The sequence below is a fragment of the Lepidochelys kempii genome, chromosome 27, assembly GCF_965140285.1.
Source record: "Lepidochelys kempii isolate rLepKem1 chromosome 27, rLepKem1.hap1, whole genome shotgun sequence".
Lineage (NCBI taxonomy): Eukaryota > Metazoa > Chordata > Testudines > Cheloniidae > Lepidochelys > Lepidochelys kempii.
Genome location: NC_136406.1, coordinates 18,545,203 through 18,562,183, shown reverse-complemented (window position 1 = coordinate 18,562,183; position 16,981 = coordinate 18,545,203). Strand labels below are relative to the sequence as shown.

The following is a 16,981-nucleotide window of genomic DNA, read 5'->3' as shown; positions in this document are numbered from 1 at the left end:
TGCACAAAAAGCTTCATGCATGAAGGAAACAAGGAAAACTATGTGGCATCCCTCCACATAAACAGAAGGGAAACAGAGAGATGGTGGAAGAGGGAAGGAGATATTAAGGAAGAGAGATTACTATTGCTTTTAGATGCTCAAAGGGATATTTCGGAAAGGAAGATTCTCTGAGTGAGACGTAAAATTACATAACTTTGGGTGAAAAAGAGACTAAAGAGACAGCTCCACAATATATGGTAGATGCCACTGAATCAGAAATGGGCCATCATGTACCATGGGTCCATTGTTTAAAACCCATCCACCTTATTACCACTGTGAAACCTGACCTATACACGTACATCCGTGTGTGTGTCTCCTTTCAAATTCATCCTGTCATGACTCCATTATTTTCAGTGAGGTTACACCAGGGATGAATTTGTCCCGAATATTTGATGTATTAACTTCAGCCACACCTGTTTTCCTTGTTAGGCTAGTAGGACTGTCAGAATGGAATTCAAGCCCTAAGTGATGAGTCCCAAGTAGGTAGGGAGATACAGACAGACCCACCTGTTTTGGCTGTTGAGTAGGTAGGACAAAAGGTAATGCAGTCAGATAATGGAGGTTGCTCTTGACACTCTGAACAACAATTTAAAGAGTGGAGTTCAGTTATACCCTTTGCATCTGTTATAAATGAAATAGTTTCATAAGGCTGAGTTGGTCCGAGATCAAATTCTTCCACGGCTGTTACTCTGAAACAGTGCAGTGTGCAACACAACCAGGCTTCCCCACACAGCTGCCTTCTTTAAGCAAACAGCTCTTTCTAAATGCTCATGGTGCCTCATTACCGTAGCTAAGCACCTCTCAAACATTAAGATATGTCTCCTTACAACACCCCATGCAATAGGGAAGTATGATTGTCCACAGCTTGCAGATGGAGAACTGAGGTATAGAGATGATGTGACTCACCTAACATCACCCAAGAAATCTGTACCAGAGCTGGGGTTGTCCTGTGTCTCAGTCTAGTGCCTTAACCAGAAGATCATTCATCATCTCTTATACACAGAGCAACCACGGCTTTTAAACAACAGTTTACCCACACTCTTGTATCTAAAAGTCAGCAACCCTCTCGTGGTGATAAGTACCAGTAACAAAGGGCAGTGCGTCTAAAAATGTGCAATCAACCCAAAGGCAAATGCAACAAGAGAGAAATATCCTATCAAGCTGTACAGTGTGTAGCATCTGGCTCCTTCTCCCTAATGTTTGTTTATTTTATAGCTTAAAAAATAGAAAAATCACAGACACACTATTCTAGGAGAAGTTATTAGGCAACCTAGTCTTAAAATGGTTGGAAAACCAGGAGCCAAAGAAACAAATATGGAAGGAAAAGCATTTTTTAATTGTGAAAACATTTGTTAGGCCTGGGATGAGCTGCAGACTGATGAGTCTCCTGGCAGATATGACTATCAGTCGACACTGGTGCCTGGCAGAAGAATGAAGCAAGGGACAAGTTTTTAAGTGTGTGGATAAAAGTTGTAGAATGTTTTGGAGAAACTACCCCGCCTCCCCATGTTACAGTGACAGATCTGGGATGAATGAGTTGTCTGGCCCTTCCCACTTTGTGAAGTCATTGGCTGCTTGGTTCTAAGAGGGATTTAAAAAAGGAGAATATTTTGCCTTTGCCTGGGATTTGAGACTGTGAGAGTGCTGAAAGGCTAATCTCTGTGCTGCCACTATGCAGATCTCTTGGGCTGTGTGCTCTGTCTGTGTCCTGATCCAAATTGCCATCCACACGGTAGAAGGGTGGCAAGTGTTTAAAAATGATGCTACAGAAATCATTCCTGAGCTCCCTGAAAATACAGAAACACCAGTGGAGCAGACTTACAGCAACAACAACACAATGAACCAGGCAAAACATGGGGGAAGACAGCCACAGCAGTCTCTGGATCCAAACGGTAAGAAAAATAAATGTTATATTACAGCCTCAGAACCTAACAACACAATTTCCTGTGGGGTTTTCTGTTACTGTGCATGAGCATATAGTGATGAATTAACACTGGGTAAACTGCTGTAGTGATAACAAATTCAATCTCCTGTTTACCCTTCCCAGTGTTTGCTATGCCATTTCTTAAACAGAGACCAGTAATAGTGATTATTACCCAACAGGGAAATAAGATGTTATCTATATCTAACAGTTTCACATCTACTTCGTTATCTGTAGGTACTTATGTGGCCCACTGCAGTAGTATCTCAGTGTCTGTCCTGTTACAGAAGTTATAGTGGCTTTTTTACAACTGTAGGTGGAGTTTAGCACTGTAAAATGATCAGAAATAAATCCATCTGAATAGCTTAGGAGCTATAAGCAGAGCAGCTGCAATGTGGAAGTGTGCAACACTGAATTGGCCTGGGCAAAAGATATTTTTACCATAGCAAGGCCGGCCAGGAATATTAGTGACTGACATGATTTAGTGCTGTCCTCATGCTGTAAACACGGTGAGCAGGTATCCAGGGGAGCCCGTCTTCCTTTGAGAACAGAACAGGGCAAGGGCCGGGGAATGGAGGTGATAATGAGAGCATTGTTAAATATTCTTAGAGGAACACTTCAGGGATGGTTGTTCGCTCAGATGTTTGATTGTACTGAGCTGTACTTGAGAAAGGTGCTGCTTAGTGTCTCATGGGCAGACTCCAGTAGGCAACATAAGCCTGTTATTAGCAGTTTAAAGCTTTCACAGAGGGAATCCACAACTGAATGTGATCAGTGGGAGGAGCATTTATTATTCTGGGAGCTCTCTGTTCTGTACAGCTGCAGCTTGGACTGATACTTTAAATAGAACCAACATCATCAGGAGGCATCCCGAAAGAAATTCAGCATGGTACCAGGGCATTTGGCTAAAGATCCGACAGCACCAATGGCTCAGAAACGCATATGCTTGGGCTGAGGAAGGGGAAGAGAATGGTCAGGGGAGTTGCCACAAGCACCGCCAAGAAAAAAAGAATTTAAAAGTGAATTCCATGCTGGCAAAAGGTGCCAGATTGACCCCTACAGACTGAAATGTGTTTAGTCCCAGAGCAGATGCAGGGCAGAATTCCCACACCCACTGTGCCTCACTCTCCTCACCCAGAAGGACTCCTCCTCTAGGGGAGATTAAAGGTGAGAAGGGAATTCAGTCCATGGCCTCTGTGCTGAGGCTCTCAGGAAGGGGACTAAATAATGCTGTCTCTGAGGGCTCTCTGGGATGGTGGTATGTGCTGGTTTGGGAACTGGACTGAGACCCCGAAACTTATCACAAACATGGGGCTAGAAAAATATTTTTTTAAAACACAAGCACCCCTTTTCTTTTTCTGAGGGGGGTCAAATTCATAGGTTTTAATAACATCCCAGCATCATGACAGGGCACAATTCCCTCTTTCCAGCCCATCCCTGCCACAGTCCCATGGAATGCTCCTGCCCAGGCCCAGCATTGGCTGCCCTCCCTAGCAGCAGACCCTGTAGAAGATCCCATATCTTCAAAGGAGGAATCTGTCTTGCTGTTGGAAAGAAAGTTAGATTGTTGGGAGTGTCTCTCACTACCTTAGAGTTCCAGAGTAGCAGCCGTGTTAGTCTGTATCCGCAAAAAGAAAAGGAGGACTTGTGGCACCTTAGAGACTAATGAATTTATTTGAGCATAAGCTTTCGTGAGCTACAGCTCACTTCATTGGATGCATTCAGTGGAATCTGTAGCTCACGAAAGCTTATGCTCAAATAAATTTTGTTAGTCTCTTAGGTGCCACAAGTCCTCCTTTTCTTTTTACCTTAGAGTTAGAATCATAGAATCATAGAATATCAGGGTTGGAAGGGACCCCAGAAGGTCATCTAGTCCAACCCCCTGCTCAAAGCAGGACCAATTCCCAGTTAAATCATCCCAGCCAGGGCTTTGTCAAGCCTGACCTTAAAAACCTCTAAGGAAGGAGATTCTACCACCTCCCTAGGTAACGCATTCCAGTGTTTCACCACCCTCTTAGTGAAAAAGTTTTTCCTAATATCCAATTTAAACCTCCCCCACTGCAACTCCCCATTGCAAGTTGTGCAATCTGCCTCCCTGCCACTCTATGGGAACACTTAAGACTCGGGGGGGGGGGGGAGTGGGGGGAGGATTTTTATTCCATGACCCCTCAAAGAGACGTGGGGCTCTCTCGAGGAATGCCATGCATTTGTATAGCTGCATCAGTGTATTTAGTGGAGTGGGCTCGGGGTAGGAATCAGAGCCACAGTATAATAGATGTTGTCCCCACCAGAAATGAAACTACCTGAGACTAGCACCTGTGTGGTATCATGTGGGATCAGCGTGCAAGTAACACGGAAGGATGTGTGTCAACAGAAGCAGCACATGTCTGAGGCATGTGCCAAGGTGTCTAATATAGCAAGCAGTATGTATGTGTCCCATTGCTGAGCTGGCATAAAAGGCCAGAGTCTGAACCATTAAGACTACCCGAGTCAAAACTCAATTTCTTAAATGCTCAGGAAGTGCGTGAGTATAAAAAATCTGATTAACCTGTCTGGCTAAATCATACAGGGTCTTAGTATCAGCATGTTAACCACAATACTAGACCAAAAAATGTTTAATCTGGTAAGTGCAGTCTTTAGCATTGCTAAAATATGAAGGGGCAAAATCTATATTTGCATGACTATAACCCCCTCCCAAATGCAATGGGACTACTCATGAGTGTAAAGTTAAGCTTGTGCAAAGTGTTCACAGGGTTGCAGCCTAAGTCTGAATGAATAGACATATATCCAGAAAGCGGATCTCTGCTGGGTTAAAAAAAAAATGCTGGTTCTGTAGCATAGGGGGAAATCCTTAAAAATTCACTGAGAGAAACGTGTGTCTAAAAAACATTATACCACTAAGAAATTCAGAATTCAAGCTACTAGTCTCCTTTAGTGGCCTTAGCAGAGATGTGCCTTTTTCACAGCAAGGAGAATGGATGACAACAGCCTTCTCTTTGGTTTTCCACCTTTGTAGGTTTTTGTCACAATTAAATTCTCATTTGTGCTCCATGTATTTCTTTTGCTTAGACAAGATGAATAAAGTGTGTTCAGATAGATGAAGTTCAAGACCTTATTTGCTAAACAGTCTTCACAATCTGCATACATTTCAAACATGTGTAGCTAAGGACATTGATTGAGCAAAGACAGAAAGAAACCCTCATGGAGACAGAGCTCTTCCCCATTCTGATGATAAATGCGTCTGAAGCATCAATTATTTAACTGGAAAGTTCTTTGCCTATTAAAAGAGCTTTTCTAAATCCTTAGAGCGAAACTCTCATATTTTCTACTGTATCCCTTGCCTCTGGCAATCTATTAAAGCACAAGCAAAAGCCTGGTAAGGTTTCTAATTCGGCAGAAGATGCCTCTGTCTGACTGAAGGAAATGACACGGATGATGTGGGATTAGAACAGAGAGTGGGAGGGCTGGAACGCCAAATGAGTGGTGAATTAATGGGTTCTCCAAGAGGTGGGAACTCCATCCTTAGTCACAGTTGCCATCTGCCAGTTTCCTTATTGTTCTTGTTATTAGTCACATGTCACTACAAGGGACTCTGGAGATCAGAACAAGGAGACCTATAACATGTCTGATGCTGGTCAGAAGCCTTTGCAGGGATCCGTGGCCCTTTACAGAAAACAGAAGGGACAAAGTCTGCACTTGTTCACACCTGTGCAGGCCGGCTAAGTGAGGGTGGAGTGGCAGAAGTGCAGGCAGAATCTGGCTATAAGAATTTTTATTTCGATTTTCACCAAAACTTTGGGCCAAGTTTTGCTCTTGCTTATTCCAGCTTAAGTCCAAAGTGAGCAACTGAGATCAATTGAGTTAAACTAATGTAAATGAGAGAAGGTTTTTAGCCCACAGGTGGCTTGAAGGGGGCAGAATCTGAGTCTGTTGGTCCTCCATTGCCCTCCTGCAGTTCACCCCCATGTCTCCAGTGGTGTTATTCCAGAATCACGCAGGTGGAAATGAGCAAAATTTAACCCTTAAACATCTTTATTTCTGCCCAGAGAGGTCAATGCTTAGGGCTGTTCTGATTCCTGCCTCAGCTTCCTGCACATCCTCTTTGCTTCCTTTTTAGCTCACGTGTTTTCCCATGTAGCACCTGATATGTCTTTTTCCTACGTGGTCCTGCAGGTTTTAATCTCTTGTTTATACAAATACTGAGCTGCAACATGGTCTGCAGTATGGGGGTGTTTGGATGCAGGGTTTGGTGCAGAGCCAGCTCTTATTGTTCAATTTCTGAATGACAGAGAAGCAGATCCTTCTTTATGCCAACACCAGCCTTTCTCCTGCCTGGTAGGCAGCTTCCTGGGTAGGACAGAACTTTACCTGAAATTTCCAGGTGATGCTTGCTTGACTTTAACCATCTCCTTGTGGGCTTTATTAGTACAATTTTGGATAAAAATGTGCTGGTTTAAAGGTCCTGGGGCTGGATTTCAGCTGCAGCATGAGGCTAGAGGCATGATGAACATGAAGGGATGGAGATGCCTGTAACCAGTTTGTTTTTTCATTGCAGATGCATCAGATTTCAGCTGCAGAGAGCTGCGCTCCACCCGGTATGTCATTGATGGGCCCTGCCGCAGCTTCAAACCCATAAAGGAGCTGGTCTGCTCAGGCCAGTGTTTCCCCTCCCACCTCCTCCCTAACGCTATTGGCAGAGGAAAGTGGTGGCGCCAGAATGCCCTGGATTACCGCTGCATTCCCGCGCACGCTCGCACTCAGCGCATCCAGCTGGCCTGCCCCCAGGAAGAGACTCGGACTTACAAAATCCGAGCTGTCACCGCATGCAAATGCAAGCGCTACACTCGCTACCATAACCAGTCTGAGCTGAAGGACTTTGGTAAGGAAACCATCAGGCCTCAGAAAAACAAGAAGCCTCGTCTCTCCAGAGCAAGGGGCAGCAAATCCAACCAGCCTGAGCTAGAAAACGCCTATTAGAAGGTCCCTTCTGAGAGGTACTGCCCAACAGCTCTGGATATTTTGCATTTCATCAAATGGCAGACAGACAGGCCACAGAGTAAGGTTTTGAACGCAGTGGAATCCCATTCCTCCTGCAACACTAGGTCAAGGGCTCGCATAGTCAAAATCTGTCGGATTCTAACAGCTGTGGTCTGGTGAAAGAGAGAAATTGAGCTGGTGGGAGCAGCACCTAAATTCAATGTGAAAGGAGAGTTAGCCTGGGAATTTGCATAGGGTTTTGTGGTGTGCACACTGAGAAAGGCAGAGGAAGCAAAGGTATTATGGTGACTTCCATATATTACACTTTGCAAGAGGTCATTGTCCTTACTTTGTCTGAACAGAGCCTTGGAAGCCCTCTCAAAACCACTTCAGGCAGGACAAGAATGAGAGTAGGGAAACAACAGGAGAAGAGTCAACAAGCTTTGACTGAATTTTAGGAAAGTAGCAATAGCAGACTAAGGAAATCCAAATGTTTCAGTGAAAAAGAATAAAGTCCTGCCAGATTTCTGCATGCCCAAGTAATTTCCTTAAATGAGGAGAAACATGAGTCAAACATGAAATTTGTGATCCCAAAGTGCAAGTATAAATGTGAGTCTGAGCCATTCCATATCTTTACTCTTATAGTACAAGACTCAACAGATTTAAGGTTGAGATTTGACACCATCAGAAATGACTATGGGATATTGAAACCAATCCTACTCAGATGCTGGAGAGTGAGGCAGATGGACACATGGAGGACCCTCCCAAACCCCATAACTCTATGATGTTCATCTTTTAAACAGATATATGGAGGGCCATACATATTTTTCCGAGAGTTTTTAAAACTACTTCTAACACAGTTCAGTAATTGACAGTGAGGGCCAATAGGAAGGATACTGAGTATTTGCCTTACTCCTCCGAAAGCAAATTGACTTTAGCATCAAAGCTGAGATGTCAGCTTCTTCTGTTCTCTGTTCTGCAAAGTTTGGATCATCTGACCGTATGCTCTGTTATGCTGGATTGGGCATGGCAGGTTCTGAGGGTAAGGTGCTGGTTCCACATTGGCGTGAGCCTATGCTCATTTGAAAACCAGTGAATTCCTTCTGAGAAGTCTTGGCTATGTGCAGTTCAGTTTGACAGCGTCTTTCCTTTTAAACAGCTTCACACCATTCATACATGTGTTTGTGTTTTTACATTAAAGAGTATTATTGGAAAGTTAATATTCAAATGCTGTACATATGCTGTAGGACTGCAAACCGTAGTATCACATAATCCAAAATCTGGATGGAATATAATTCCTTGCTGTTCGTATTTTCTGTGTAAAATTGACGTAAAAATCTTCTAAGATGTGAGTTTACAACTTTGGTATATTTTGCAACTATTTTAAGTGGAACCAGAATCTAAATGTGAAAGCTATTGTTTCAAAGAGTAAATTACATATTTATTTTCTCATGTAAATTATTTATGCAAAGTTTTTTCTTGTAGAGAATGAGAAGTAATACTGCTTGCAAAATGTTAGTCTGTTATTTCAGATTTTAAATATATTGTTAATAAAGTAGTGACAATGAGTAATTACAGGAAAGACTTGTGTTAATTTTTAAGTCACAGTGCAAAGAAAGTCTGATGCAAAGCTACTGGGATCTGGTTCTCATAGCAGCAGTGAAGTCCATTACAAACTACTGGTCCAACATACTCTTCAATCTAAGAAGCAAATTCTTAAGTTCCCAAGAGTGTCAAAGCCGATCCATTTAGTGCAGCACAGTTCTCTATCATTGTAGTCCTCAGTCAGCTCCCTCTGACAATTCACAGCACAGAACAGGGTGTGGCTCCAGCCAGTGAACACACTTCTCTGCCCTAGAGCATCAGGGTCCTGACTCTGCTCTCACACATCATGACCTAGGTCACTAGAGAAATTGAGTCCTTGAGCTGCTGTCTCCAGTACACCATACATTTCATGGAGAAGCACAACCTGGGCAGTGAAGTAGTTCAGTGGTGTTTCAATCTACTTTAATTCTCTTTGTCCTCAGGGAAGGAAAGGCTCTACAGAATTCAACCACCCTCCAACTGGATGGTGTCTCCTTGCTCAAACATTCACCAACTGATAGAGCCACCAAAAAAACAGTAAGGTTGTTCCAAACTCTGTCATTGTGAAAATTGGGAAATCCCTTTGCTTAAGTAACCAAGCAGCAATTGGCTTTCCAATATTTCTGGATACAGTGTGCTCGTGTCTGCCCTCACATCTGCCCTTAAAGAATATGGGAGTTGCATCCATGTAACTGAAGGTCTAGAGTACATCTGATTTGCATGTCCATTCACTGTGAATTTCAATGTAGTAGATAGTGCTGTGCAGTGCTAGGGCAGCCAGCTGGTAAGGCAGCCCTTCACAGTAGCCCAGTGAATACTGCTCCTTATTGCCAATTCAAAGCCTCGGTGTGGAAACTGGATGCAGATTTTGCTGGATACTTGAGCCAAATTTTTCAAAAGTGATCTTTGATTTTAGGTCTCTCATTTGTTGTGTGTCCAACGTGAGACCCTTCGGGCCGAATTTTATGAAGAGATGAGCACCTACCATTGCAACTGAAATCAATGGGAGCTTGCTGGTGTTAAGCACTTATGAAGACCAGGCCCATGGTGTCTCAAGCTGGGCACCCAAACTCTGAGGCATCCAAAGGTAGTGGACATTTTAAAAAATGTTTGCCCTGCCAGTCTGTTGCAAAGAGACTTGCCTCCCAGGGTCTGGGTGATATTTCTTCTGAAACATCATACCTGATTCAAAGCCCAGAAGATGCATCTTAAAAGTATGGGACCAAATAAAAGCTGAAACAAAATAAAAGGGGTGCTCATGACACTTGCTGTGCCTGGGCCAGCCTCTTCACTGCCTGCGTTCCAAACTTTCTTCTCCTTTCATTAAACCTTCCACATTGAGCTCTTTAGCTAGGATGCCTCCAGGGCTTCCTGCAGCTGAGCTGTGTATTGTATTTGTGTGTCCGAGCACATTTTCTTGTCAAGTCCTGTGTACATTTACGGAACTGGTTGTTTGCATGCTATTTCCTAGCAGGTCTGTCCTGCTCATGGCTAGTTCTTGCTGTTTTTTTTATGACCAATGGAATGGGCATGCAGTTTATGGGTGCATTCAGCTATCCTGTGAGCTTCTGAATCAATTCCTTCTGACCTACATCTTGGCATCTGGCATGTTACCAGGACAGGGGGTAGGACCTGGCACTGTTTTTGTGAACAGCTGGGAAAAGATGAAACTGGAGACCTTTACAGAGATGCTTCTGCTGCAGATTCCTGTGACAAACCCTTCCCCCTCCCCCGCCTCACCTCACCTGGTGAGCTGCTTGCAGGGGACCCCTCCTGCCATTGCTCTTATATTTCTTCATTCTGCTGCTTAAGCAAGAGATTAGGATATAATTCTTATATCTGTCCTAGTCCTCTGGAACAGGAAGGAGGATTTATGGAGGCTTCCTATCCTAACAGAGTCCTCCACTATGCCAGTGTTTGCCCAGATCAGGATAAGCCCAGCAGTGCAAAGGGGCGCACTAAGTAAAAAGGGCTTCCCCCCTCCACTCATGGATTTGGGGTTTGTCCTGGGTTGGAAGAATTGCTTGCATAGCTCGTTGTAGCACAGTGGTACCTTTCAGTTCTCTTCTCATGTCACTATCTAATGGCCTCTTCTTATTGCCAAAAGCAATAGCATTGCTAAACTCTGAATACAGGTGTGAAAGGTCAAACTAAACAGTAAAAAAGATCTATTTTATTTCTTTGATTTAAATTGCTGAGCACGAGAAACCTGAATAGCCACATGACATTTGATTGTACCCTTATCCCCATTTCCTTCCCTTTCTTGCATTATCTATTGCTTCACAACCATAAACTCCTTGGGGCAAGTACTGTGTTTTCAGATATGTTTACACAGTACAATGGGCCCGGATCCTGACTGGGGCTTCTGGATGCTGCTGTAATACACGATATCTCCTTAAGAGGGCAAGCTCGTCAGGAAAGTAAAGAGTGTGCTACCACAGTGAAGGGTCTTGAGAAAAATGTTCTAATTCACAGAAACATCATGGCCGCTGTCTAAAAATCCTGACTCAGGCAGCAGTTACCCTTCAGGGATGTTAGTCCTGAGACTTTGTACTTTCCCCATTTTTTTCCTTGTGTGGAAATAATGATCCACAGCAGCGCAGAAGCAAAGGGAATTCTCCCACACACCAACACTGGAAAGTCCTGGATTCCTCTTTTCTGCCTGACATTCATTTATTACTATTGCTATTTTATTTCTTGCGCTGATTAAAAGTAAGATTTTTCCAGTGACTATATTGTTCAGTGAAAAGAACATTCAGATGGCACAAACATTCTGCTGGCAGTGCCAAGGGTCTTGAATGATTCACCTTTTTAAAACTGTCCTCTTTAGTACATGCAATAGTTTCTATCCAGTAAGTCCCCAGCCCAGTGGGCTCAGCATTAATGAGTTCTACAAACCAGGTTTCAAAACTCATGAAGTGCAGAAGGAACAAACATGCATTTTGTTTTTAGCAATATGATGTCAACTTATAATTAGCTTGTTGCACTCAAAGTAGTACAGTATAGAGGAATCTAGAACAGCTTTTCTATGGTGAACATGCTCAGGAGGCTTAAATTAACATAGAATATATTTATATGTAGTTTGAATTTAAATAGAGTATGTTACACAGTTGTAACCTGAAATTTGAATAAACGGAGACTCTCCTTAATAGGCAAGTAATGCCTCCTACTTTAAAACTAAACCACAGTTTAAAATAAAGTTGGCTCATGTTGCTGTCCTCCCAGCATATACAGCCTTCTGATGTTACCCAGGTACACAGCGCACAGACACAACAAGATGGTGGCCCTGCTCGTCTCTCAGCAATTTCAGATGGCAATGTTGAGCAACATAATTCCTGGCCAAGGGCTCGCAAATGCAGAAAGCTGCATGATTCCGCCTTGTCCCGCCTTTGGTGCAGCTGCTAGGGGAGTCTGTGCCATGGCTTGGTCTGACACTCTGCTCTGTCTCCTTTTCACTGACCCTAGAGTCTGCTGTTTCTCTGCATTCTTGGAGCCGAGCTTTGGTTTGGATTCACCAAGGAACAGAGTGAATGGTCAGGAATTGAGCCCCCATGGGAAGGAAGTAATGCGGCCCCCTCTATGCCTGGAATGACCTGCCCTGATCTTGTGCACCATGACCCCACTCCTCTGCCAATTAACGATAATAACATTAACATTTAAAATGAAGAAAAAAACAAAACTAAAAAAATAAGATCAGAGTCAAGATAAAACGCATAAGCACGAAACATGCTACATATTAAAATAACAATATGAATTATTACCATCATAGGAATGTCAGGGTGTTAACTTGCCTTTTCCACTCCCCCATGTCTCATGTCGTCTCTCTCTATGTCATGGGTAAATTACATTGTAAACCCTATGGAAAGAGCCAGTGTTGGTAATTTGTCTGTAAAGTGGCAGGCACTCCTGTGGCGCTGCATTACTATTAAAGCACACTGGTGGGTCAGAAGGATTCATCTAGCAGAATAATAATGTCCAGGATTTGTAGCTCTTTTAATCACCAAAACATTTTACTTATTCTTCACAGCCCCTCGAGAAGGTGGGGTATGATTAAGGTCCCTATTTTACAGCTGGGGTAACCAAGGCACTGAGAAGTCAGGTGACTTTGCCCAAGGTCACAGGGGAGAGGGGACGGCATTGTCTGAGATGGGATTAAAGCTAAATTGTTTCTGGCTCCCAGTCCTGTGCACAAACCAAGAGACTGTGTCTCCCTGTAAGGAATGGGGCTGGGGGGGGGGGCAGTCCTACCCTTTCCATGGACTCAGAGCCCTAACGGCTCCTTTGCTGTTCCAGCTGTTTTAGTGTTAGTGTCTTTTCCCACCTGTAGCTGGACAGAAGAAGGTTGTGGCCCTTCCTCGCAGATGAGGGCCTCAGCAGCGTTACTGATGCCTTCGTCATCGCAAGGCTGGGTTACTTTACAGACACCTGGCAAGCTACAGTCGTGGGTGCTCAGCAGTTCATGAAAATCAGGCCCCTTAAAGCTTGCCCAAACAGAACTCCCAAGAACAGAGGCACCCAAACGCTCCAGCCCCTTTTGAAAGTATTGGCCATGACTGGGCTGGGGCTGGGCGTGGCCAGGGAGTTGCAGATGGAAAGAAAGAAGAAATCTGCAGGATTGGCATGAGAAATACATCTCATATGGCTCCTGTGGGCAAAATTTGCTTGCTTCAGGCATTTGTGTCTAGCTCACTAATCCACCCCCGCCCTTCCTTTTCCCTGGTGCTAGAATGGGCTAACACGTCTCCATTGGTAACACAGTCTTTTGCTCTACTGACAATGAGAGGGTCACTTTTGTAATGTGAATGACTGTCACTCTCTATTAGCTATTCAGTGAAGGCATCAGACTCCCATTGGAACTCTGCTCTGCCAGGGTGCCAAAACTGTCAACAAAAATCTCGACAATGGGTAGGCAGCCTGCTTGCTGTCTCTGCTGTTTGTCATACTGACCAGTAGCAGCTCATTGTTTCCATGTGCTCCCCCTTGTCTGTTTGTTGCAGCCACCAGTTGTCTCTCATCTTATTCTTAGGTTGCAGACTCTTTGGGCCAGGAACTCTCTTTGAGGCTTTGTTATGTGTTTGTTACCACATCTAGAACAATGGAGCCCTGAGCCCAGGCTACAGTGGCCCCAGCTATTTGCTTTCCAGCTAGTCAACTGAGCGCCAAACCTAGAAGTCATATACCTCCTCTCTCAAAGACTCCCACGTCTGTCAGGCCCAGCTTGTAGGACTAACCCTTGCAAAACCTTTTCATTCAAGCTCTTCCATGCACTTTCAGGCCTACTCACAAACCAGGGAATAAAAGTTTATTTACTTAGCGGGTTATCAAGCCTCTAAATTAAACAGACATCTTTATCATGTTGCCAACAATTTAATGCTTGTGGTGTGAGGTTATTTCGATGTCTTAAGAAAACAGCTCAATGCTGGCTGAATAAATAAATGATGTCGTTCTTCATTCATGCTACCAGATTCTTTGGTGTGAAAACTCCCCTGGGGAGAGGCCCTGGGACACAGTGGCTCCTCTGAGACTATTTACATCTGTCACATTCTCTAATCTCTTCTTCCTTCCTTCCTTCCTCTGGTCTATTTCCTTCCCTTTCACTGTAAAACAGGCCAGTATTTAACTCTAATGCTTCCAGCCTGCATCACATGCTCTACAGGTTGGGTGGGTATTTTTTTAAACCAGAAATAAAGCTCAATTTAAGATAATTACTCTCCCATTTGGAGGGGTTTGCTATTTGCAGGGCCTTTTTTTTTTCTAGTCAAATTAGCAGGAAAAGTTGGTTCTAAAAGTGACAGTTTTGTTCTAAAATTGTTCTTCAGAGACAGGGAGGTGCTTAAAGTCTGAAGCTTTTCAGAAAAAAAAATATCTAGGTATCTAGGAGCAATACTGACTTTATTAGGTAACTCACTACAAGAGGGTGAGTTCATTTACAAATCATAGTTCAAATACTAAAGGGAACAGGGAAACTATGGACCAGTCTGTACAAGGGACACCTGTACCGATTAGCTACACTGATGTATTACATGGGACTTGGGCTTGCACGATGCACTTACCCTAGGAATCGGCACTGGTGTAGCTACATCCATACAAGTGTCCCCAATAGTGACAGCCCTATAACTTGCCTCCTCCATCAGTTTTTTGGGGGGACAGATGGAGGAGGATGAGTAATGTGTTATTAGCTTGCAGTGGGAACTGCTCAGTGAAATTCTAGGAGTTGGAGGAGGTCAGACTAAATTATCATAATGGCCTCTTCTGCCCTGGAAAGCTGTGATGCTGTGAGAAGGAGCAGTGTGGCATGGAGAATAAGAAGGGAAACTCAGGCAATCAGCTTTTGGTGGCTTCTCCAAAATTAGCTTTACCCACTGGGGTGGATCCCAATAAATGAGAGTGACATTTATACAAAATACATGTCCTCTCTTCTCCTTCTTGCTGATGGTCTGACCTAGGCAAAATCCTGTCCTGGCTCTGTTTGATTTTGAAAAGGTGGGGCAGCAGCAGTGAGTTGGCCATATGGTGAGTCCTAGAGCCACCCTACTAGCACAGGGGAGAAGTGACTCTGTAGCATGTCTAACTGTGCTTTCAAAAGGAACAGAGTATATCCCTGGGGCCATGCTGCTAGCTACACCCCAAGACAACAGAACACTTCCAAGGATGTTGGAATACTAGGGACATGTCAGCTGAGCCCTGTGGCTGGTGCTGAACAGAGCCTTCAACATAGCATGCTTACGAGGGTGGCCTAACCTTGCTGCTGCATGAGCCCCTTGGTGCCCCTTTCCCATGTGCAACACAGAACAGGGATTAGGCTCAAGATATGTAATTGGCTGAGCAGACAGCACGTTCCTCTCAGGAATTCAGTTGCTTGGGGACAGATCAGAGACAGTGCAGAGGCCTCTCATGTAGCTAGGTCTGTGCATACAGTCTAAGGCTGCCTATGAATTAAACTGGTGCTGTGAGTTAGTTCATCTTTAACTCACAGGCTTCAAGGGTCCTCCCGGGAGCTAAAAGCAGGCCAGAATGTTTTTAAAAGCTACATTTTCTAGGCTCAATGTTTGTTGTGTGAATGTCCCTAATGTGGCAGCCAGCTCCAGGAGCCAACAGGGTTATCAATGATAAAGCAGGTTTTTGCCATTGCACTTTGGCCGGCTTGTTTTGTTACAGATTTAGCAGAACCAGGAGTAGCAGCTTTCTTTTTTTTTTTTTTTTTTTTTTTTGCAGAGCAATATTTGGAAAAGGCTAGTGCAAAGACAGATTTTCAATCTGGCCCTTTCCGTTGAAGCACCAGAAAGACAGAGTTACACAAACCCTTGTGAAAATGGTAACTTGGCTACCTGGTGCTATGGCTCTCACAGGGTGAGCTCATTCAGTGACAGTCCTTTCCCCCACTTGAGGTCTTCAGTTGTTGGCCTCTGTTTATCATTTTCATTCTCTCCATCTCTCATATCTGATTGTTTTCAAGGTATCCTGGTACATGCTACCCTTGTTGCTCACCTGTGCCCATGCCAAGTGATCCCATCACCCAGAAGTGACACCTGCCTGCTTAGCCCTTCGCCACTCATCTCACCAGGCATGGTGTAGAACCAGTTTGACACCATGCTTGTTTTACTGCTCCCTCATCCTCCACCTCACACCCCTTTGTTTCTGCCACCTGTTATTTTCTGTCCTAACCTAAGGGGAAGAAGAACTGTGATAAACCTCACTCAGTTCCTGAACCCAAGCTTTGAAGATCAGAAAAGGACCCACTTTCCTCCCAGCTGACCATCCGCACTAGTAAAAGGGCACGCACACTTGCTTTTCTGGATACACGTTCTGCACTCACACCTAAGACAGGTCTATCTTCTGGACTCGTCCCCACGTGTGTTCTCCCTGCACAGCACAGGGCAGGTGTACCAGGTGTACAGTAGGCAACAAAAGCAACCTCCAAAAATCCATGTCCATATGTTTGTCCAACCTCAATCCTGTGAATTGATTGTATTGTTAAAGGGAAGATATGCCTCCTGTTTAAAAAGGGTCAACCCAAGACTTACATTTCCACTGACTCACAGAATACTTTGAAAGATGCTGCAGAATAGGGAGCATTTTGTTGCATCCATTACTTTGAAAAAGCCATGAAGATTAATTAGCAGTGAAATATTCCAGCAAAGCTGAATGGGGAGGATTGCTGTTAGCTCACCCATCTCCATCAACCCCCTTAGAGCCACCTCCTTTCTCTGCACCCCCTAACAAGGCTCATCCACTGCACATGTGCTGCTTCCCAGCATTGGCCGCATACTAGTGCAATCACCCTAAAAAAAAAGGCAGAGGCAAATATGTACCTGACATAACCTGTGCAAAAAAATTAAACCAGTTCAAAAAGAAATGTGCCTCTATTGAAATATATTTTCTGCATTTCCCTGTCTGTGATTATTTAAGAGATGGGGATTACAGAGTTCTTGTTCGTTAGCTCATCTGGCAGCTTCTTTG

At 44.0% G+C, this 16,981-nt stretch overlaps 1 protein-coding gene across 1 annotated transcript; it reads left to right on the top strand.

The window, feature by feature from the left end:
- The first annotated feature begins 1,466 nt into the window (after positions 1-1,466).
- On the top strand, positions 1,467-8,326 carry SOST (sclerostin). Its single transcript, XM_073325724.2, has 2 exons — positions 1,467-1,931; positions 6,516-8,326. Exons 1-2 carry the CDS (start codon positions 1,712-1,714, stop codon positions 6,935-6,937), a joined length of 642 nt encoding a protein of 213 aa, XP_073181825.1. The 5' UTR covers positions 1,467-1,711; the 3' UTR covers positions 6,938-8,326.
- Positions 8,327-16,981: the final 8,655 nt, after the last annotated feature.

Bases quoted from the DNA above. Each gene is read 5' to 3' on its own strand.
- SOST (XM_073325724.2), top strand. From the start codon at position 1,712: ATGCAGATCTCTTGGGCTGTGTGCTCTGTCTGTGTCCTGATCCAAATT. The intron at 1,932-6,515 runs GTAAGAAAAATA...TTTTCATTGCAG, and splicing joins GCAGTCTCTGGATCCAAACG to ATGCATCAGATTTCAGCTGC.